Genomic DNA, 23,298 nt, shown 5'->3' on the forward strand with positions numbered 1-23,298 from the left:
GTCAAACCCAAGATTAGTAATCAAGGAACTCTAATTTTCCACTGTTCTTCCAGCCACTAGTCACATTATGTGGATGGGGATTGTAGACCCAGGGGATCCATAACTTCAAGGGGTCTCACATGCATTCCCAGGTGATGGGCTTTCACATGCATTCCCAGGTGATGGGCTTATGGAATATTCTTCATTCTTTGAGCTAAAAGCAAAAAGCAAAAGCAAATGATTAATGTCATTTGTCATCTGGAGGAGTCTGAACTGTAACTGCAGACTATACTGGAAGGAGAATCAAAATCTGTGGGCCAAACAAAAGTTGGGAGACAGGAGGAGTATCGCCAGGTATGGGTTCAGTGGGACTATCAGCCCCGGATGTTAGGTGTCGAGTTCCCGCCTCTGCACAAGGGGGAATCTTGAACCATCTCCTCTGCGGTCTCCCATTCTTCTCCAGCCGCAGTGGAGCCTGCTCAACAGAAACGTCGGTCCCAGCATCTGTATCATTCTGATACTGGGCGACTGGTTACTACTGTTCTTCCAGGCTATGCCTTTGTAGCCAGCGCTGATCAGCAGCGAGCAAACCTTTCTGGGTCTAAGTCCTGCTTTTCCCATACTGGGCATGCCCATGGGACGACCTTGAATTGGAGGTCGGGGGTCACATGCGCAGGTCCTGAAGCGGTGCCTGTTGACCACTAGGAAGGTCCTTGAGTGCTAAAACAATAAAAGGTTTGCATGGCCGCAGGGCCATGTGCTAGTATCAAACCTATGTTATGAGCTCAGCGCCAGTGTGGTCATGGTTGTATGTGGTCAGGGTTTGGCTGAAATAAGCCCCTAGAAAACCGGCACCTCCGGTGAGGAGTTTTGTGTATGTTGGTTCAGGGCTGGCGTATAGCCATTAGAATTCCGGCTTCACCGGAGAGGAGTTGCTTGTGTGTTTTTCTGACTGCATGACCACTGTTGGCTCTATTAGGTAGCTGTGATCTCCTGTGAGATTAACAGGGCACAGCATTCTCTTTTCATAGTGAATCTGTGAAGTAACAGAGTTCGCTTATACCACTATATAGTCCCGCCCGTTACTAGTAGCAGGTTTCTCTCCTGCACGGTGGACCCCGGGTTGCGAACGCACCTACTGTCTCATATATATATATTCGGTGCATTCCACCAACCCTAACAGAATACTAGCGCCAGGGTCTGACTAGTAAATGGCGGACAAACAGCAATCCTTGCGGTACATCCAGCAGCTGGAGGGTAGGTTGGCGGCTCGAGTGTACAACCTCAGCTGTGGATATTGCCGCAGTTGCTGTTCAGGCTGCTAGCGTGGCTGCAGCAACCTTGTCCACTGCCACCCCTGTTCTGACTCTATCTCGCCTTCCACTGCCAGAACAATTTTCTGGTGATAGTAAGTCTTGTAGGGGTTTCGTGAGCCAGTGCTCTATACACCTCGAGCTCCTGGCTGCACGTTTCCCCACAGAGCGGGCAAAGGTGGGATTTATTGTGTCTCTCCTGTTGGACAGGGCGTTGGAATGGGCTACGCTGCTGTGGGAGCATGGCGATCATGTGGTACAGAGTGCTCCACTGTTCCTGAGCACTCTGAAGCAGGTCTTTTTAGAACCTCGAGTCACCCATGATACTGCGCAGGTTTCTTTCCTGCAAGGTGGACCTCGGGTTGCGAACGCACCTACTGTCTCATATATATATTCGGTGCGTTCTGCCAACCCTATCACCGGAGAGGGCATCTTGTGGACTGGGGGCAATGTTTTTTGCTCAGCATGAATTTGTCTGCTCCCAGATACTGCAGAAAACAAGGAGTGTGCTCAACTGTTGGCTACCTGTGGGGAAAATTTGAACCTGCCAGGATCTCACTCGAACTGGAGAGCGAAAATGGGGTAGGAATGTAATAAGAAGCAGTTATATCCCTGAGAGTCCTTCAGGATGTGCTATTAATGAGGATAGACTGCCATCTGCTGTCCAGGCAAAATCAAGAGGGAACCAAATTGAGCTGGATGATTTGTAGGGGGAACAATTACGTGTGCTGGATCAGGTGACCCACAGGATGGACTTCCTTGATATAAAAGCCCTGAGCACCAAACCACAGGCAGATTTGGTGACAGGGTAGAGACCATAGCAGTCATGCTCCAGAGATGCTGCTGAGACCAATTGCAGATCTGGACCGGCCTGTAGAATAACATTGGGCTGGGTACTATCTGATAAAACATCGGAGAGCACTCGGCCCTGTTACACGTACTTGTGAGTGAACCCTTATAATTATGCTTGTGTGTTTTTTGCAGGCTTAGACACGTTGTGCTCTATCTGGCCTCAGCTCTGTTAGTATCCCCCATTCTGAGGTGGGCACAAGTGCAATCGACCGTGCTTTTGTGCACGCCTCGGAAAGGTGGGTACTGCCAAAAGTGAGGTCAGATAAAGCACAAAGTAACTCCGTCTGCCTCCTTAAGGTCACTAGCCTGTCACAGATTGTAATATTATCCTGTTTTTCAGAGTTTCAGACTGAGGTTCTGATGGAGCAACTGACGTGTGGCAAAAACACAATATGAATGTAGCCTTAATGTGACAGGTCCATGCTTCTTTAGGGCCAAAATCGCAAAATAATAATAATGTGCTGTTGATTAATTGGGACAATTAAAGGGGTTATCCAGGACTTTTGTATATTTTTCCTTAAGGGGCTAAGAATTTGCAGGCAGGAAGTTGCAAGCTACTTGCCTGTTCTGCCCAGCACCGATCTCTGCCGACACAGAGTGGTCACGTTCACCTCCTGCCTGTGATTCTGCGGCTTCATTTCACCTCACTGCTAAGGGAGGTGAGGGTAATACGTCTCATGATTTCGGCAGACATGCAGAACAATACGTTGACTGTATTCTCTAGTTGTTCCTATTAACCAAAAGCACAATATTTTTACCTGTCATGTAATGTGCAACTTTTACATAGTGCAGATTTAGGTGACAGATCTGCTTTAAAATAAAATGTTATAGTTTAAAATATTCTTATTTAAAAGAAACAAAATCAAGTTTGCATTTATATTTTATTTCATTACTCGTTGGAAATTTTTTTTGTTTTCTGCTTTTAATTGTGAATGAAACAATGTGCTTGGCAGTGCTGACTGGGTGTGGTTGGGGGCATGGACATGGGTGTGGTTAGAGGTGTGGTCTAAAATTGCAGTTGCGCACTGTGTGCACCACAAACTTTACCCCTCTTTTCCTACTTTATAAGTTGAGAGGTTTGGGTACTCATGCTATTCTACTGTAGACTCCAGGCTTTTACAGAATTTTTACTCCTCCCACTAACTACAAGGTTCTACATAAATAATTACTATAATTAGTGGAATTTCTAGGGATGATTAACTATTTAGGACTGAATATTTGCGTGAAAACTGTTTAGTCATATGAATTAAAGGTTCCATGCCCATTAACACAGAACATTTCAAGAAGAGCAAAAATTAAACTAGATGGGCATTTCCTGAAGGAAATACATGGTGCATAAACAGCGCTGCCAGCTTTACAGCAGTGTATCAGGTGTCAACTGTAAGAAAGTAAAGTTAGAATATGAATGTGTATAGTGATGGCACAACCTGGGATGGGTTGTATATGCAGCCAATGGGAATGATGTTGTGATGTCACTATCATATAATATTGGGTGCAGGCTAAAGAACCTGTGTGATGTCACCACCATTTGCTTCAAAGGGACGCTGGCTGGGACCCACAATGATGAAATGAACGGGGTCCGGACACTTGTGAAGAACAGACACCTCGGTAGCCACTTTGCCACTTGGTAGCCACATTGGCATAATCAGCACCTTGGTAACCACTTTGGCCACTTGTTAGCCACATTGGCACATTCGGCACGTCAATAGCCACTTTGGCCACTTGGTAGCCACTTTGGCACATTCAGCACCTCTGTAGCCACTTTGGCCACTTGGTAGCCACTTTGGCCACTTGGTAGTCACTTTGGCACATTCACCACTTTGGTAGCCACTTTGCCACTTGGTAGCCACTTTGGCACATTCGGCACCTCAGTAGCCACTTTGGCCACTTGATAGCCATTTTGGCACATTCGGCACCTCTGTAGCCACTTTGGCCACTTGGTAGCCACTTTGGCACATTCAGCACCTCGGAAGCCACTTTTGCCACTTGGTAGCCACTTTGGCACATTCAGCACCTTGGTAGCCACTTTGGCCACTTGGTAGTCACTTTGGCACATTCACCACTTTGGTAGCCACTTTGCCACTTGGTAGCCACTTTGGCACATTCGGCACCTCAGTAGCCACTTTGGCCACTTGATAGCCATTTTGGCACATTCGGCACCTCTGTAGCCACTTTGGCCACTTGGTAGCCACTTTGGCACATTCAGCACTTCGGAAGCCACTTTGGCCACTTGGTAGCCACTTTGGCACATTCAGCACCTCGGAAGCCACTTTGGCCACTTGGTAGCCACATTGGCACATTCGGTACCTCTGTAGCCACTTTGGCCACTTGGTAGCCACTTTGGCACATTCGGCACCTCTGTAGCCACTTTGGCCACTTGGTAGCCATTTTGGCACATTCAGTGTTAGGGTTGGCGGAACGCACCGAGTATATATATGTATAAATACGTGCGTTCGCAACCCGGGGTCCACCGTGCAGGAGAGGAACCTGCTGCTGACAAACGACGCTATATGGTGGTATAAGCGAATTCTGTTAACTCCACAGAGTCGCTAGAAATAAGATGCTGTGCCCTGTTAGCGTCACAGGGGCACACAGCTAACTGCTGAGCTGATGGCAGTCAGTGGTTACGCACCCAGAAAAGCACACAAACACTCCTCACCGGAGGTGCTAGTTTTCTGGGTCTTATTTCAGCTGGGTCCCTGAATACATACATGCAAACTCCACACCAGAGGTGCCGGTATTCTAGGAGCTTATTTCAGCCAGGTCCCTGAATACACACATACAGGCACGACCACAAATAACAAGCTCATGACATGAGGTGATACTAGCGCATGGCCGTGCGGCCATGCAAACCTTTTATAGCTGCAGCAGCTTCAGGACCTTCCTAGGGAACCAATGGAAGTTGCTACAGTACCTGAGCAACTTCAGGACCTTCCTAGAGGACCAATGATAGCTGCTGCAGTACCTGAGCATGTGATCCCTTACCTCCTATGAGAGGTCTTACCTTGGGCATGCTCAGTGTGTGCAAAGCAGAACTTAGTCCCAGAAATGCCTGCTCGCCGCTGACCAGTGCAGGCTACAACAGCAGAGCCTGGAAAGGCAGTAGTAACCCTTTGCACAGTATCAGACAGAGTGAGACACTGGGACCGATGTCTCCACTGAGCAGGCTCCACTGCGGCTGATGTAGAATGGGAGACCGCAGCAGAAATGGCTCAAGACTCCACCTGTACAGCAGTGGGAACTCGACTCCTAACATTTGGCACCTTGGTAGCCACTTTGGCACATTCGGCACCTCTGTGGCCACCTGGTAGCCACCTTGGCACATTCAGCCCCTCGGTAGTCACGCTTTCAGTCACATTATTCTGATGTTTGACTTTGGTAAATGATCATGTCCTAAAATGGACACCGTACATTTGCATAGCTGCCATCTTTGTAAGGTCAGTGCACCTGCGCTGTGGCTTCAACCCATGTCAGTTGGGGGTAATGGAAAGGTCGCCATAAATTCCTATGGGAAAATTTTTGCTTAAAATGCGATTTTCTTAAAAACTACAAATCGGATCAACTTCAATAATACAAAGCACACCGGCCCCACCAAGGGCTTTGAAACACCACCTGAACGGGGTCTCTGCGCCAAGCGGTTCGGGCCGCATTAATTGCGGAAAACACGGAGAAGAAGAAGTAGAATAATAATAAAATATAAGAAATCGGATTACAATATGTAGCTTGGACCTAGAGGATTCAAGCGCCATAATTATTAACAATGGAAATGAGGAGACTGACCACGGAGGATTGAGCTTGAGTCAAAGTCGAACATCTTGAGACTCGATTCGCAGTTTGCAAAAACAAAAATTGCCCAGCATCATTTCCTACATTTCTGAAGCATCAGAGAGCCAGCTAATATCATTTTGAGTTACCAACTTACCATGTGGGCCTCCCTATGATGTCCTACAGCTGTGACATCTAATAGATTATTATACCTTGTCCAGTGGCGATCAGTGCCTGGGCCATCACAGATCAATGGTTCCTAGCAGAGCTCAGATTGTATAGCAGAGTTGTTTTCCATCTCTAGAGTCACTGTGATAATCTATCTTCTGTAGAATGTAAGCTCTTATGGTCATCAGGGACCTCTCTCTCTCACCTGTAGAGTGTAAGTGCTTATGCTAAGAAAAGTCCTCTCTCACTCTTAGGGCAGTCTCACACGTCCAGATAATTCCGGTACCGGAAAAAAACGGTATCGGAATTATCCGTGTCTGTGTGCCCCTGCGTTTCTGTGGCACATCAGTGTGGCACACGTGTGCCTCCCGTGTGCCCACTGGGTACCACACGCACCGTGCAGGAGACAGCGCTAAAGTTTAACGCTGTCCCCTGCATCATGCTGAAGCCGCAATTCATATCTTCTGTGCAGCAGTGTTTGCTGTAAAGAAGATATGAATAATCCATTTTTTTAGTTGTATTTCCTGTTTAAAATAAAGCTCCATGTCCCCCACCCCCTGTGCGCCCCCCCGCTGTTCTGAAAATACTCACCCGCCTCCCTCGCAGTGTCCTGTCCTGGCCACTACTTCTACTGTATGCGGTCACGTGGGGCCGCTCATTTACAGTAATGAATATGCGGCTCCACCCCTATGGGAGGTGGAGCCGCATATTCATGACTGTAATCGGCGGCCCCACGTGACCGCATACAGTAGAAGGTGCGGCCAGGACAGGAAGCAGCGACAGCCAACGAGGGAGCCGGGTGAGTATTTTCAGAACAGCGGGGGGGGCGCACAGGGGGTGGGGACATGGAGCTTTATTTTAAACACGAAATACCACTAAAAAAATGGATTATTCATATCTTCTTTACAGCAAACGCTGCTGCACAGAAGATATGAATCGCGGCTTCAGCACCATGTGGGGGGGACAGCGCTTACTGGAGTGCTGTCTCCTGCACGGCACACGGAGAACGTCCGTGTGCGGTACGTGTTTTACACGGATCCATTTACTTTAATGGGTCCGTGTAATACGTGCGCTCCCACGAACACTGACATGTCTCCGTGTTTGGCACACGGAGACACAGTCCGCAAAAAATCAATGACATCTGCACAGATGCATTGATTTTAATGTGTCTACGTGTGTCAGTGGCTCCGGTACGTGAGGAAACTGTTACCTCACGTACCGGAGCCACTGACATGTGAAACCGGCCTTATGCAGAGTGCAAGCTTTTATTGTCAGCAGCAGGGCTGGCTCCCGGTTTTCGTGGACCATGGGCAAAAGATTCGTAGTGGGCCCATTTAGCACATATCACAGAGTGGCTGAAGACTTCATACAATATTATGGGCACCAAATAGTCCCCCATACAGTATTATGAGCACCACATATTTCTCCATACAGTATTATGGGCACCACATAGTCCTCTATACAGTATTATGGGCACCATATATTGCTCCAGATAGTGTAAAGGGCCCCATATAATGCTTCATACATGTCATGAACTGGGGTTGTTTGGTTGCCCCCAGTTCCTTTCTGAAGGGGATTTATTTATATCCCACTTCCCAGTTCCGGTTTGGAACTTGCAGATCTCTGGCGCCCCCCTTACCCTCAGGTCAGACAGGGAACTGCACTTAGGATAATTAGTCACCAGAAAGGCTGCCTTACAATGTACTGGCTATTTGGCACACTGCAGCGAGGGCGATAAAACTACTCCCACTCGTGGGAAAAATAATTATCCACGCTGTCCGTCGCTGCCAGCTTCCCCAAAAGCTCAGGACGCTTCCGCTGCCACCAGCACCTATTTCTAAGTTAATAATGGGTCAGGAGCTATCCCAATTAGTAGCAATGGCTTAGGTCAGAGGCTCCATACAGTACACTCCATGACAGAAGTTATGTCGTTTATCGATGTTATGTAAATAAAAGCTTATAACCAGACGCTAAATTCATCCATTGGTTGTATAAATTATTCTTTTGAAAGCTGAAACTCTCCGAAATGTGGTTTAGGTTAATAAAATAAATTGGCATCAATTGATCAGTTAATGGACACAGAATGGTCAGATTTTGGCAAGACAAAAGTTTTGTCGCCCACAGAAAGTAATGTGATATTCAAACAAATAATTAACTTAAAATACAAATAAATGTTGCATAACATTGGTGAATGAAGTTGTGGTGCTATTAGAGTCATATTTAATATTTTGAGTGGCTTCCATGAGCTTGAAGGACTGCATCCATGCGGTTCAACAATGATTCATACAATTTATTAATGAAGTCATCAGGAATAGCAAAGAATGCAGTCTTACATGCCTCCCAGAATTCATCTAGATTCTTTGGTTTTGTCTTCCAAGATTCCTCTTTCATCCTACCCCAAACATGCTCAATGATGTTCATGTCTGGTGACTGGGCTGGCCAGTCCTTGAGCACCTTGATATTTTTTGCCTAGTGGAACTTTGTTGTAGAGATGGATGTATGAGATGGAGCACCATCCTGCTGCAGAATTTGACCCCTTTTATGATTTGGAATATTAGAGGTAGCTAATAATTCTTGATATTTTAAGCTATTGATATTGCCTTCCACCTTGAAAATGTTTTGCACACCCCCATACTGAATGTAACCCCAGACTATGAGCTTTCCACCACCAAATTTAACTGTTTTTTGGGTGTATTTTGGATCCATACAGGCTCCAGTAGGTCTCTTTCAGTATTTGTGGCTGCTGTGGTGTAACTCTACTGAAGATTCATCAGAGAAATCCACCTTCTGCCACTTTTCCAGCTTCCATCTGTTTAGCAGGCTGTGGGACTCTGCAAATGCCACACATTTTTTTATTTGCCTTTTGTTTAGTGCTGGCTTCTGGGCACTGATTCAACCATGGAGGCCATTTCGAGACAGAATCCTACAAACTGTTCTAGTTGATACAGGGACTTGAGGTAACCAGGCCTGTTGGAGCTCTGCTGCAGTGGAAGAGGGGCTTGCTTTGGATTTTCTAACAAACAAACGTTCCTCTTGAGCAGTTGTCTTTCGGGGTCTGCTGGACCTCGGCTTGTCAAACACATCTCCAGTCTCTTCAAATCTTTTTTTAATTCTTTGTACTTGACACCGAGACACACTAAAGGTGCCAGCCACCTCTGCAGTGGATCTGGTCTTCAGCCTCTTGATAATCCAGGCTTTGGTCACAGGGTGGATTTTTGGCATGTTATCAGAGCTCAAGTTGCAGTTCAAGTGAAGGTCTGGGGTGCTGGGTTTCTTTTTATATACACACACTAATTAACCGATCATTTACTGAGCACAGGTGAGGATGTAAACTAGGATTGGGTGCCTTATATGACCAGGCGACAAAACTTTTGTCTTGCCAAAATCTGACCATTCTGTGTCCATTAACTGATCAATATTTCTGCATTGATGCCAATTTATTTTCTTAACCTAAACCACATTTTGGAGGGTTTCAGCTTTCAGGGAATAATTCATACAACCAATGGATTAATTTAACGTCAGGTTATAATCTTTTATTTACATAACATGGATAAGCGACATAACTTCTGTCAGGGAGTGTAAAATAGGCCCCATATAATGCTCCACACAGTATAATGGCCCCCATATAATGCTCCATACAGTATAATTGGCCTCATATATTTCTCCATATAGTATATAATAGCCTCATATAAAGCTCTATACAGTATATTGGGCCTCATATAATGCTCCATGCTGAATAATGGGCCCAGTATAATTCTACATACAGTATAATGGGCACCATATAATGATCCATACAGTATAGTGGCCCATTAAATTCCTCCATACATTATAATAGCCCCATATAATGCTCCATACATATGTGATGGCCCCATATAATGCTACAAACAGTATAATGGGCCCCACATAGTGCTCCATACAGTATAATGGGCTCCACATAATGATCTGTACAGTATAATGGCCTCATATAATGCTCCTTACAGTATAATGGTCCCATTTAATGCTCCATACAGTATATAATGGCCCCATATATTGGTCCATATAGCAAATAATAGCCCATATAAAGCTCCATACAGTATAATGGGCCCCACACAATGTTCCATATAGTATAATGGGCCCCATATATTGCTCCATACAGTATAAGGGGCGTCATATAATGCTTCATCTACTACGGTATATAATTGTCTAAGGGTCACTTCCGTCTGTCCTTCTGTCTTTCTGTCTGTCTGTCACGGATATTCATTGGTTGCGGCCTCTCTCTGTCATGGAAATCCAAGTCGCAAAACGGCCTCAACCAATCAGCGATGGGCACAGTCCGGCGTCAAAATGGCTGCTCCTTACTCCCCACAGTCAGTGCCCACTCCATAATCCGCTCCAGTCAGCACTCACACAGGGTTAATGGCAGCAGTAACGGACCATGTTATGCCACGGGTAACGCACTCCGTTACCGCTGCTATTAACCCTGTGTGACCAACTTTTTACTATTGATGCTGCCTATGCGGCATCAATAGTTAAAAAATCTAATGTTAAAAATAAAAAAAATAAAAAAATAGTTATATACTCACCGTCCGTCGGCCCCTCGGATCCAGAACCAGCCTTTCCCGCTCCTTGCGACGCTTCGGTGACCGCTCCATGCATTGCCGTCTCGCGAGATGATGACGTAGCAGTCTCGTGAGACCGCTACGTCATCATCTCGTGAGACCGCAATGCACTCTTGGGACCGGAGCGCGCGAGGAGCATTGGTAACTGCTTTGCCTGGATCCGGGGACAACGGAAGGTGAGCATATAACTATTTTTTATTTTAATTTTTTTAAAACAGGGGTATGATGCCCACATTGCTATATACTGCGTGGGCTGTGCAATATACTACGTGGGCTGTGCAATATAATATGTGGGCTGTACAATATAATACGTGGGCTGTGCAATGTACTACGTGGGCTGTGCAATGTACTGCGTGGGCTGTGCAATATACTACGTGGGCTGGCTGGGCAATATACTACGTGGGCTGTGCAATATACTACTTGGGCTGTGCTATATACTACATGGGCTGTGCAATATACTACGTGGGCTGTGCAATATACTACATGGGCTGTGCAATATACTACGTGGGCTGTGCAATATATTACGTGGCTGTGCGATATACTACGTGGCTGTGCAATATACTACGTGGGCTGTGTAATATACTACATGGGCTGTGCTGTATACTACGTGGGCTGTGATATGTACTACGTGGGCTGTGCAATATACTACATGGGCTGTGCAATATACTACATGGGCTGTGCTATATACTACATGGGCTGTGCAATATACTACGTGGGTTGTGCAATATACCTCGTGGGCTGTGCAATGTACTACGTGGGCAAGTTGTCCACCACATGATTCCAGATCTGCTGCAACCTATCCACCACAGAATCCACCCCAGGACAGTCAGAAGGCTCCACATGTCCCGAGGAAAAACGAGGATGGAAACCAGAGTTGCAGAAAAAAGGCGAAACCAATGTAGCGGAACTAGCCCGATTATTAAGGGCAAACTCAGCCAACGGCAAGAAGGTCACCCAATCATCCTGATCCGCAGAAACAAAACACCTCAAATAAGCCTCCAGAGTCTGATTAGTTCGCTCCGTTTGTCCATTAGTCTGAGGATGAAAGGCAGACGAAAACGACAAATCAATGCCCATCCTAGCACAAAAGGATCGCCAGAACCTGGAAACAAACTGGGATCCTCTGTCAGACACAATATTCTCAGGAATGCCGTGTAAACGAACCACATTCTGAAAGAACACAGGAACCAGATCGGAAGAGGAAGGCAGCTTAGGCAAAGGCACCAAATGGACCATCTTAGAAAAGCGATCACATACCACCCAGATGACAGACATGCCCTGAGAAACCGGAAGATCTGAAATGAAATCCATGGAAATGTGTGTCCAAGGCCTCTTCGGGACAGGCAAGGGCAAGAGCAACCCGCTGGCACGAGAACAGCAAGGTTTAGCCCGAGCACAAGTCCCACAGGACTGCACAAACGACCGCACATCCCGAGACAAGGAAGGCCACCAAAAGGACCTAGCCACCAGATCTCTGGTGCCAAAAATTCCCGGATGCCCTGCCAACACCGAGGAATGAACCTCGGAAATGACTCTGCTGGTCCACTTATCAGGAACAAACAGTCTGTCAGGTGGACAAGAATCAGGTCTCCCAGCCTGAAATCTCTGCAACACACGTCGCAAATCCGGAGAAATGGCTGACAAGATAACTCCCTCTTTAAGAATACCAACCGGTTCTGTGACTCCCGGAGAGTCAGGCACAAAGCTCCTTGAAAGAGCATCAGCCTTCACATTCTTCGAACCTGGCAAATACGAGACCACAAAGTCAAAACGGGAGAAAAACAATGACCAGCGGGCCTGTCTAGGATTCAGGCATTTAGCAGACTCGAGATACATCAAATTTTTGTGATCAGTCAAGACCACCACACGATGCTTAGCACCCTCGAGCCAATGACGCCACTCCTCAAATGCCCACTTCATGGCCAACAACTCCCGATTGCCAACATCATAATTCCGCTCAGCAGGCGAAAACTTCCTAGAGAAAAAGGCACAAGGTCTCATCACAGAGCAACCAGGGCCTCTCTGCGACAAAACGGCCCCTGCCCCAATCTCAGAAGCATCCACTTCAACCTGAAAGGGAAGTGAGACATCAGGCTGGCACAAAACAGGCGCCGAAGTAAACCGGCGCTTCAACTCTTGGAAAGCCTCCACGGCTGCAGGAGCCCAGTTAGCAACATCAGAACCTTTCTTGGTCATATCCGTCAAAGGTTTAACAATGCTAGAAAAATTAGCAATAAAACGACGGTAGAAGTTAGCAAAACCCAAGAACTTCTGAAGACTCTTAACTGACGTGGGCTGAGTCCAATCATGAATAGCTCGGACCTTGACTGGGTCCATCTCCACCGCAGAAGGGGAAAAAATAAACCCCAAAAAGGGAACCTTCTGTACTCCAAAGAGACACTTTGAGCCCTTAACAAACAACGCATTCTCGCGCAAAACCTGAAACACCATCCTGACCTGCTCCACATGCGAGTCCCAGTCATCAGAAAAAAACAGAATATCATCCAGATAAACGATCATAAATTTATCCAGATACTTCCGGAAAATATCATGCATAAAGGACTGAAACACTGAAGGAGCATTAGAGAGCCCAAAAGGCATCACCAAGTACTCAAAATGACCTTCGGGCGTATTAAACGCGGTTTTCCATTCATCTCCTCGCTTAATGCGCACAAGGTTGTACGCACCACGAAGATCTATCTTGGTGAACCACTTGGCACCTTTAATTCGGGCAAACAAGTCTGACAACAGAGGCAAAGGATACTGAAATTTAACAGTGATTTTATTCAAAAGCCGATAGTCAATACAAGGTCTCAATGATCCGTCCTTCTTGGCCACAAAAAAGAATCCCGCACCAAGAGGGGAAGAGGATGGACGGATATGCCCCTTCTCCAGAGATTCCTTGATATACGAACGCATTGCGGTATGCTCAGGTACAGACAGATTAAATAGTCTACCCTTAGGAAATTTGCTACCTGGAATCAAATCTATGGCACAGTCACAGTCCCTATGAGGAGGCAGAGCAATGGACCTGGACTCGCTGAACACATCCTGATAATCAGACAAATACTCAGGAACTTCCGAAGGAGTAGAGGAAGCAATAGATACCGGCAGGGAATCACCATCAATACCCTGACAGTCCCAACTTGACACAGACATTGCCTTCCAATCCAAGACTGGATTATGAGTCTGTAACCATGGCAAACCCAAAACGACCAAATCATGCATTTTATGCAGAACAAGAAAACGAATCACCTCCCGATGTTCAGGAGTCATGCACATGGTTACCTGTGTCCAAAACTGCGGTTTATTTTCGGCCAATGGCGTAGCATCAATCCCCCTCAGAGGGATAGGATTTACCAACGGCTCAAGAACAAAACCACAGCGCTTGGCGAATGACAGATCCATAAGACTCAGGGCAGCACCTGAATCCACAAACGCCATAACAGGGTAAGAGGACAATGAGCAAATTAAAGTTACAGACAAAATAAATTTAGGTTGCAAATTACCAATGGCGACAGGACTAACAACCCTTGTTAGGCGTTTAGAGCATGCTGATATAACATGTGTAGAATCACCACAGTAAAACCACAACCCATTCTGACGTCTATGATTTTTCCGCTCATTTCTGGTCTGAATTCTATCACATTGCATCAAATCAGGTGCTTGTTCAGACAACACCACCAGAGGATTAGCGTTTTTGCGCTCCCGCAAACGCCGGTCAATTTGAATAGCCAGCGCCATGGAATCATTCAGACTTGTAGGAATGGGGAAACCCACCATCACATTCTTAATGGCTTCAGAAAGGCCATTTCTGAAATTTGCGGCCAGAGCGCACTCATTCCACTGAGTAAGCACGGACCATTTCCGAAATTTTTGGCAATACACTTCAGCTTCATCCTGGCCCTGAGAAATAGCCAGCAAGGCTTTTTCTGCCTGAACCTCAAGATTGGGTTCCTCGTAAAGCAATCCAAGCGCCAAAAAAAACGCATCAATATTTGCCAATGCCGGATCTCCTGGCGCTAGCGAGAAAGCCCAATCCTGAGGGTCGCCCCGTAAAAAAGAGATAACAATTTTAACTTGCTGAGCTGAGTCTCCAGATGAACGGGGTCTCAGAAATAGAAACAATTTACCATTATTCCTGAAATTCCTAAACTTAAATCGATCTCCAGAAAACAGTTCAGGAATAGGTATTTTAGGTTCAGACAAAGGACTCCTGGTAACAAAATCTTGTATGCCTTGCACACGAGCAGCAAGCTGGTCCACACTTGTAATCAAGGTCTGGACATTCATGTCTGCAGCAAGCACAAGCCACTCAAAGGTAAAGGGGAGAAAGAGAGGAAAAAAAAACAAAAAAAACCTCAGAATTTCCTTTCTTATAATCCCACTTCTGCAATGCATTAAACATTCAATGTTGGCCTGGCATACTGTTATGACCCCAATGGCAGAGGGTCTCAGAAATAATAACCAAGTCTGGAAACACAAAAACCAGCTCATAGGGCAGTGGTAACTGGGCTGACCATATATCTAATCCTAGCACCACAAATAGAAGTAGCCGGGGAACGTGCCTACGTTGGTTCTAGACGTCTCGCGCCAGCCGGAGAACTAACTAACCCTAGAAGGGAAAAGAAAGACCTTTCTTGCCTCCAGAGATAAGACCCCAAAAAGTTGGATACAAGCCCCCAACAAATAATAACGGTGAGGTAAGAGGAAAAGACAAACATAAGAATGAACTAGGTATTTAGCAAAGAGAGGCCCACTAGCTAATAGCAGAATATAGTAAGATGACTTATATGGTCAGCAAAAACCCTATTAAAATATCCACGCTGGATATTCAAGAACCCCCGAACCGTCTAACGGCCGGGGGGAGAACACCAGCACCCCTAGAGCTTCCAGCAAGGTCAAAAATAACATTTAGTACAAGCTGGACAAAAATAGAAGCAAAGCAAATAACCCAAATAACCAAAAAGCAGGACTTAGCTTAATCGTGCAAAAACCAGGACCAGCGGACAGGAGCAAACAGAAGGATCTGATTACAACGATGCCAGGCACTGGACTAAGGATCCAGGAAGTTAATATAGCAACACCCCTGGACTAACGGCCCAGATGAGTGCCAAAGTGAAGAAAGACAATCCCAGAGTCATATCACTAGTGACCACAAGAGGGAGCCAAAAAGTCTAATTCACAACAGCTATATACTATGTGGCCGGCTGCATACAATCAGCGACAGGCGCAGTCCGGCTGCGAATTGGCACGGGATTTGAACCACGCTTGGTCGCGGCTGGCCGAATCCTGTGTATTCAATGTATTATTCTAAAATCTTCATAAATAAACTACATACATTTTCTAGAATACCCGATGCGTTAGAATCGGGCTACCATCTAGTACATTATAATGGCCCCAAATAATGCTCCATACAGTGTATAATGGCCCCATATATTGCTTCATACAATGTAATTCAGCCCATATATTGCACCATACAGTATACTGTATAATGCCCAATACAGTGCTCCGTACAGTATATGATGGCTCATATGTTCCTCCAAACAGTATAATGGCCCCATATATTGCTCCATACAGTAAAATGGCCTCATATATTCCTCCATACAGTATAATTCCCCATATATTGCTACATACATCAAAAAATAAATAATAAAATATTCACCTCTCCTCGTTCCCCACTGCTGCGGTCACCTCATCGTCTCCTGACTCTGCACTGCTCGGCACAGGGCATGCTGTAGTGAAGTCATCACGCACTCTGCCCTGAGATGTCACAGAGAGTCAAAAGATGCTGAAGAGACTGGAGCAGCATGGAACAAGGAGATGTGAGTATTTGAGGGGGGTGCCCGGTGCTCCATAGAGTGCCATTGTCCCTGACTGTGAGTGGGCACCCTGCTACTCCAGGGCCCCGGCACTTGCGCGGGTGTGCAGGGTGGTGATGTCGGCCCAGATCAGCAGGATCCTCTTTCTCATTCTCTCACTTGTAAAGTGTAAGCTTTTATGGTCAGCTGAGCCCTCTCTCTCTCTATTTCACCTATAGAGCATGACGTCACAGGCCTATGGAGCCTCACTGGGACCAAAAAGACAAACCGACGCGTTTCAAAGGGTGAACGCCCTTCTTCATCAGCCTGTGACATCACACGCTGCTCGTCAGCGTCGGCCATCTTTACTTCCTAGTGCAACCAGGAACGCCTCCGGCCGGGACGTTGCCTGGCTCTGCACTCAGCAGCGGCATCCTATCTCAGCCCCATCTGTCCGCACTCCTGTGGGCCCCACTTCTCGGCCACCGCTTGCAAGATCACATTTCCGCCGCACCCACCGCAGCATTCGCGGAATACCACACATCCCCAGGGACACCTACCAGGAAACAGCGGAGCGCGCAAACAGTTACAGCACATGGTAAGGGATTCCCGTCAATTTGTATTTTTTTGGCCGTCGCATGTGTCTTGGTCGGTTCCATCCGGACACATGGCGTTGGCAGATGTAGGGTGTGATATACAGTACTCATAGGTCTTATTGTTGTCCTCTAGGAGTACTTCCTGAGCACTGTTGTTTGTAGGGGGAGGTACACTTACCAGCATATCCAGGTTGATTGTACCCCCATGACCAGACATAGATAACCTAAGCGCGGTACCAGTTATTAGTATATATTGGTTCTTTACAGAATTGGCACATGTTCTGAGGCTACCAGCAGCTGGGTTATTGCAATAGGTATTCATATAGACGCCATAGACATAAGTGTAGAGCACCGGTGACAATACTTGAATTTTCAAATGTATTGATTGGTCTGAATTATGTACCAGGGCAAAATATACCAGGTTTAGATACCAGGATCAAATTCTGGCTGTCTGATCAGGAACACGACAACGTACTTTATTCAGCAAACTCAATATTGGTGGCTGCAAGTGAAGAGATTTCTTATCTTTGTCTATGAGCAGAAGGGCTTTCTTCTATGAAGATATACAATATTAAGGAAATAACTGGCTCTGATTTATTTTTTACCTAAAATTGACACTTGGTTAAAAAGCAAAGATTTGATACGATGTCATTACCCCTGGTTGTATACTGCCATTAAATATGGTTAATGCATAATACATAGGACTCAATCTCATAATATTGCTTGATAAATTAATGAATAGATTTTATTAGATAAAATAGACAATAGACAATGTCCCAGAACAAGATATTGACATTACAGTCCAGTCTTCATTTTGCATGTGATCCATGAGCTACATATAAAAATATATATCAGCTACACGTAAAAGAGAAAATCTCTGTGATCACAGACCAATCACATTGGTAACACAGATAGGGGTACATACTTATACTATTCGCAGTCTAAATACGGCACATATTACACTATTTCCCTTCTTCATCTCTTATTCATCAATGAAGATTGGAAGATAACTGTTCAAGTATTTAAGGAAACCTGTCAGTCTACTGGTCAACGGATAGTAAGTTGTGTTCCATAGAAAATTTTAAGAGATTGACCAGTTGCCTAGTTTCCCTATAGTGCCTCATGCTTAAATGTAAAACCTTACTAGAGCACTATATTAAGAGTTTACATGTCACAATTATTTTCCATTGTGTTTCTCTCTAAAATTTTCAAGAGTTACTTTCCACCTTTTATGTCTGTTGCATTTTGCATCATTGTGCTTTTTGCATCCTTTTCAACCTTACATGATTGATTGGAAGACATCCAGGGATTGTAACCACTCGGCACACTTGCGAAAAAGAAGTGGGAGGTGACATGTGGAACAGTTTAAGGGTCAGCTCTCATCTAGAGACCATTTTGGCCTACATGTAATATACCAACCCTCTGAAATGAGTTACCACTGAGGAACCACATGGCTTCACTCACCTGGCTCGTCCCATGGTTCACCTCTTCTTCTTCCCTATTTTTCAAAATAAAGTAGCACCCCAAACCATTGGATTAGTTATCACTTTCTTTTACAATTTATAAATAAAGATGAATGATGGATAGAGAGGGTATATACTTATAGTACTAATAATATTATAATATAATTGGGGAAATTGGGCATCTTATTTTACTTTATTTGGGTGATTTGTTAAGTGTTTCCCCAGGAACTTTTGCATCTAACACTTTTCATGGCTTGAAGAGTGATGTCCTCCACTTTCATGTCCAGTAGAGTGGTGACCTCCATGGTGGTTACCAGAGGAATGATGTTCTCCACTGTGGTGTTTTACGTAATGGTAGCTCCCAAAGTGGTGACCTGAAAAGTGATATGTAATATTTATTGAATATTCTAATCAATACAGATACCGTAGACCTAAAACACTGAATACCAATTAAACTAAGTTAGGTTGTCTCATAGACATGGCACAAAGCGTCCATATACTCCCATATTCAAAGAGTTGTCAGAATAATTAACAAAAAAAACCCACTGCTACACATGTCCTCAGATTGTGTTATTTGTTACAACTCAGCTCGATGTACTTTACAGAGCTGTGCTGCTATACTGGACATATCACATGAAAAGGAATATAGCAAATGGGTAAATTTAATCCTGTTCAACTCCATATGTTGCTTGCCACCATATTCTTTCCTAGAAGCAATTGTTTTTGGTTAGCGTACCTCCATGATTTGACATCTGATCCAACATCCACGGGTGAGTCCATGAGAAAACCACTAAGTACTTCTATAAAATTGGGAGCTCATGGGCCCAAAGATTTCTGTTGTATGGATATGTCATGTGGCCATGTACAAAAGCTCTTAGACTGGTATTACCTAAATATTAACTACCATATGTCCAACCAATTGTTTCATCTCTGAACTAAACTCAACTGATGACAAGCTCGGAAAGTCTGCTGACCATATCCAAGTAAAAAATCCTGCATGCATTGTTTTTTTTTAATCTGGCTCTAGTACCAGTTCAGCAAAACAACTAATGAACAGGATGTTTGGAAATTTGGAAGCCAACCTATGGAAGGAAAAAAATTCCGGGTTTCCATACAACATTGTAGGAGAAAAATGATTAGTCAGATATATGGAAACAAGGCGCTCAACCAAATTTTCTTTATAGCGACTCATAAGTCTAAGCATTGTGTTTTATAGCTGTGCTTTTGGCATACTATTACATCATCAAAGATTCCTAGAATATTGGAGGAGTTATATTATCCAATCATGTCTGTTGTAGCTTGGAACAACCTATTTACCGTCTATGCAATCATACCACTTTTCACATCATGTGTCCATTTCAATGTTAGTGTTGACTATTAGTGTACTGTATTCTTATTTTATGAGTAGCATGTTCTGAAGAGACAAAACCTGGTATTATCCATATATTAGTTCATTCATTCATTCATGAAGTCATGACTTACCATGATTCCCATGTGACATGCCAGTCATGCCATGCCCGGAAATACTGCAAAATAGATGACATCTTAAATTAAGTTTATACATTTTGCATGCATGACTTATAATAATGACTGATTACTATGTATGAATATGGAGTTTACATGATTGACTGGCTAATACTCTAATCCTACATTATACAATAAAATGGTGTAGGATGAGGCAGTCCTTCATACTATTCTGGAAGAACTATCCTACCTTTTTAAAACATTATGGGAGACATTGCTAACCAGCGCTAATAATGAAGGATGATCACAGTTCCAAGAGATTCCGACTAGAAATGTCCTGTTATTTTTTGGTAACAATACAATATTTTGAGAGTGAAGTTATTTATAGGGGAAAGATGTTTGATGGACTGTCCCTATGACCTCATGTAGACATTGTAATAGGTGAACTCCTTGTTCAGAAAAACAAGATTTACTGTAGCTATTATTATACTTTTCTCTGAACTTACTCAATATCATGGCCATCAAGCAAGCGTTTGTATGTTGCAATCTCCATCTCCAAGTGAGTCTTCTGGTCCATGAGAACCTTATACTCATAGTTCTGACGTTCTAGATTAGATCGGATTGTGGCAAGTTCAGATTCCATTCTATTGATCAAGCACTGTAATTCTGCAAGCTTTGATCCAAATGTAGCTTCAGTTTCGGCCAATGTTTCTTCCAATGCTGATATCTGAAATTTAGTAATGTGTAATGTGATCATCTACTTGATGCTTCTTGCATAGTTATTAACTACTACTAGTCATTAAAGATTGCAGATAAAACATCATACCAAACTCAGTTCACTTTGCAGCTCAATTTCAAGGGCCTGCACACAACGCTTCATTTCAATAAGCTCAGTTCCAACGGACTGGAGTTCTTGTGAGCTTGAATCCACCTCACGACTGAGTTCACCACTCTAGAACAAAAAAATAATATTATAAAATACTTCACTATGTCATATGCATTAAATTGCAATGCACCTGTTGGATAGCCAATATAATTATATAAGGCCACGAAGCCTTTAAATAGCGACATAAAAAGTTGACAACTGGACAACAACTTCTGAATAACTTGACAACTCCAGTCATCCCAGTACTGAGGTACTTGTATTTAGTTTGACTTCTCTTACACTCCTGCAATCAGCTAATATGATTTAATTTCATGAAGCCACTCACTTCTCTTACAGTAGTCCTTTTGCTAAAAATGTAATACTACATGGTGCTAAGTAGTACATGATCAAGCCAAGATCATCTGTATTGGAGCTGCAAACCTAAAAATGGTCTATGAGCTGAAACACAATATAGAGTATAGTGACAGCTAGCATAGTCCTGAATGAGGGAGCAACAGTAGACTCAATGAGAATGATGACAGACCTTTGGGGCAAGTGTGTGAGAAGTCATGCAGAATGGTGGGTTGAGATTGCCAGGACCTGCCATGTAGTTAGAGACACAAGGACGCTGAGGTGGTACCAAGAGATATCACTAGATATTGCTATATTTGTGGCCTGGAGCTTAGATAAAGGTACATTTTGGAAGTTATATGGACAGCTATAACAACAGAAACAGGGAGGAGCCTCTCTGCAACATGGCTCTATTGAGTTTCATGCTGTGAACCAAGTAATAGATTATTAGAAAGATGGTCTCATGGCATGACGTCTGACAGGTCACAAAGGGTTACTAACAAAGGTGCAAATGTAGTGGCTGCAGAGGTTGCAGTTAACCCTAGGCCCTGGCGACAAGGGTGACCCAAAAGTTACCTTTGGCCAATATGAGAAGACCAATACTATTAAAGACCCATGATAGTTGAGGGTCTTATTGGAGATTATGCACTGGGAACTATTGTCCACTAGCTTCTAGTGTATGAGAACAAAACCACTGTGTTATAAAGTTCAACATAGGGACTGAAAGAAGCTGTAAACTTTAAAAGCAAGTATGCAATAAAGTCACTACTACAACTGACGCCATGCTACAAATAATACATATTTCACGCATCATTTAAAATGACTGTAACTCTCCAATGAAATTAACTATTAATTGTTTTTAACCTCATGTGGCTAAACCAGCTTTGAGTTACTGAATGATTAAAAAGTAATTTTATCTTGATTTCTTCATTCCATCAACAAGCATCCTGCACCAAATTCAGTTAATCATCTCTACCTTTTCCCAACGCATGCCTTACATAGGAGTATGAGCATAACGGGACTGAAAACTATCTCATAGTCTATACCCAGCAATATTATCAGCTTGTTTACCATTTCTCGGAACATGTTTTCTGCTTCGTTAAGATTTCTTTCCATGAGGTTTTCGTATTCTTCACGAATTTCGGACAAAGCATCATTTAGGTCAATAGAGGGAGCAGCATTCATTTCCACATTGATTCTGGCGCCTAACTGGGAGAGAAGAGATTCTATCTCCTATAATGAAGAAAGAGTCAGATATTATAGTATTACACTGAAGTAAAACTTTTGAGATTTTTTTCTCACATTACAAAATGATTTTTTACCTCTTCACTGTTCATCTTAAGGCCGTTCTTTTCTTCCTGAAGTCTTTGGACAAGCATCTCAAGCTCACTGTTCTCCCCATTTAATCCTTCCAAAACTCTCGTCAGATTATTTACATCCATCTCGACATTGTTGCTTTGACCAAGTTCTACTTCATACCTTTGTGGAATAAAATGTAGTTGATTAACCCTATTTTACTTTTGTGTGCTGGCTAGAATATTGCTACTTCTTTTTCTAGACAGAATAGTAAGTACAGTGCTGCTATTGGTACATGTACATCTGGTGTTGAGTAGTGGAAGGGGCTTCAATGAGAAGTCAGCTGTGTCCAGACAAAAGGAAAAGCATGCTGAAGCAAAATCTTTGTCCGGGGTGGAAAAATATACAAAAATATGCCCTTTGTGACTTGTATTAAGGGCTTCATAAAAACAAGGGATTAATTAGGATCGGAGAACGAACTTGGAAGACTTTTTATATTAACAGTCATATAATGTGTGTCCAACTATGCCAGACTTAAATATGTGACAACTGTTGACAAATTTTGAAGACTGGAATACCAATATTGGCAAATTCTAGGCAGTAAGGGCATCTAATTACTTTGCCTTTTATCCTCACTATGTTCCAAGCATGCGATTTATCTACAATGTTGTCTACAGTATGTTATGATTAGAGATGAGCGAATATCGTCGGCTCCTCCTTATTCGGCAAGCTATAGTGCATACCGAAGAAGCTGCATCGGAAACCCGGATACAAGGAGCGCTCCCGA

The 23,298-nt window shown here is 44.0% G+C and overlaps 2 protein-coding genes across 2 annotated transcripts in view; both read right to left on the reverse strand.

Annotated features, from left to right (window-relative positions):
* The window catches only part of LOC143768108 (keratin, type I cytoskeletal 19-like), a 45,963-nt gene extending 27,123 nt beyond the window's left edge, over positions 1-18,840 (reverse strand). The window contains exons 1-2 of the mRNA XM_077256795.1: positions 18,778-18,840; positions 17,548-17,625 (exon numbers count right to left, since the gene is read on the reverse strand). Of these exons, the coding sequence (XP_077112910.1) occupies positions 17,548-17,625; positions 18,778-18,840 (141 nt within the window). The remainder of the gene's footprint in view (positions 1-17,547; positions 17,626-18,777) is intronic.
* Positions 18,841-20,501: 1,661 nt separating this feature from the next.
* Positions 20,502-22,657, reverse strand: LOC143768109 (keratin, type I cytoskeletal 14-like). The gene is made up of 4 exons (XM_077256796.1): positions 22,538-22,657; positions 22,287-22,448; positions 20,826-20,951; positions 20,502-20,726 (listed from the first exon to the last, which is right to left on the reverse strand). The coding sequence occupies exons 1-4, from the start codon at positions 22,655-22,657 to the stop codon at positions 20,502-20,504; spliced, it is 633 nt and encodes a 210-aa protein (XP_077112911.1).
* Between the last annotated feature and the right edge of the window lie 641 nt (positions 22,658-23,298).

This window comes from Ranitomeya variabilis, chromosome 4, assembly GCF_051348905.1.
Source record: "Ranitomeya variabilis isolate aRanVar5 chromosome 4, aRanVar5.hap1, whole genome shotgun sequence".
Taxonomy (NCBI): domain Eukaryota; kingdom Metazoa; phylum Chordata; class Amphibia; order Anura; family Dendrobatidae; genus Ranitomeya; species Ranitomeya variabilis.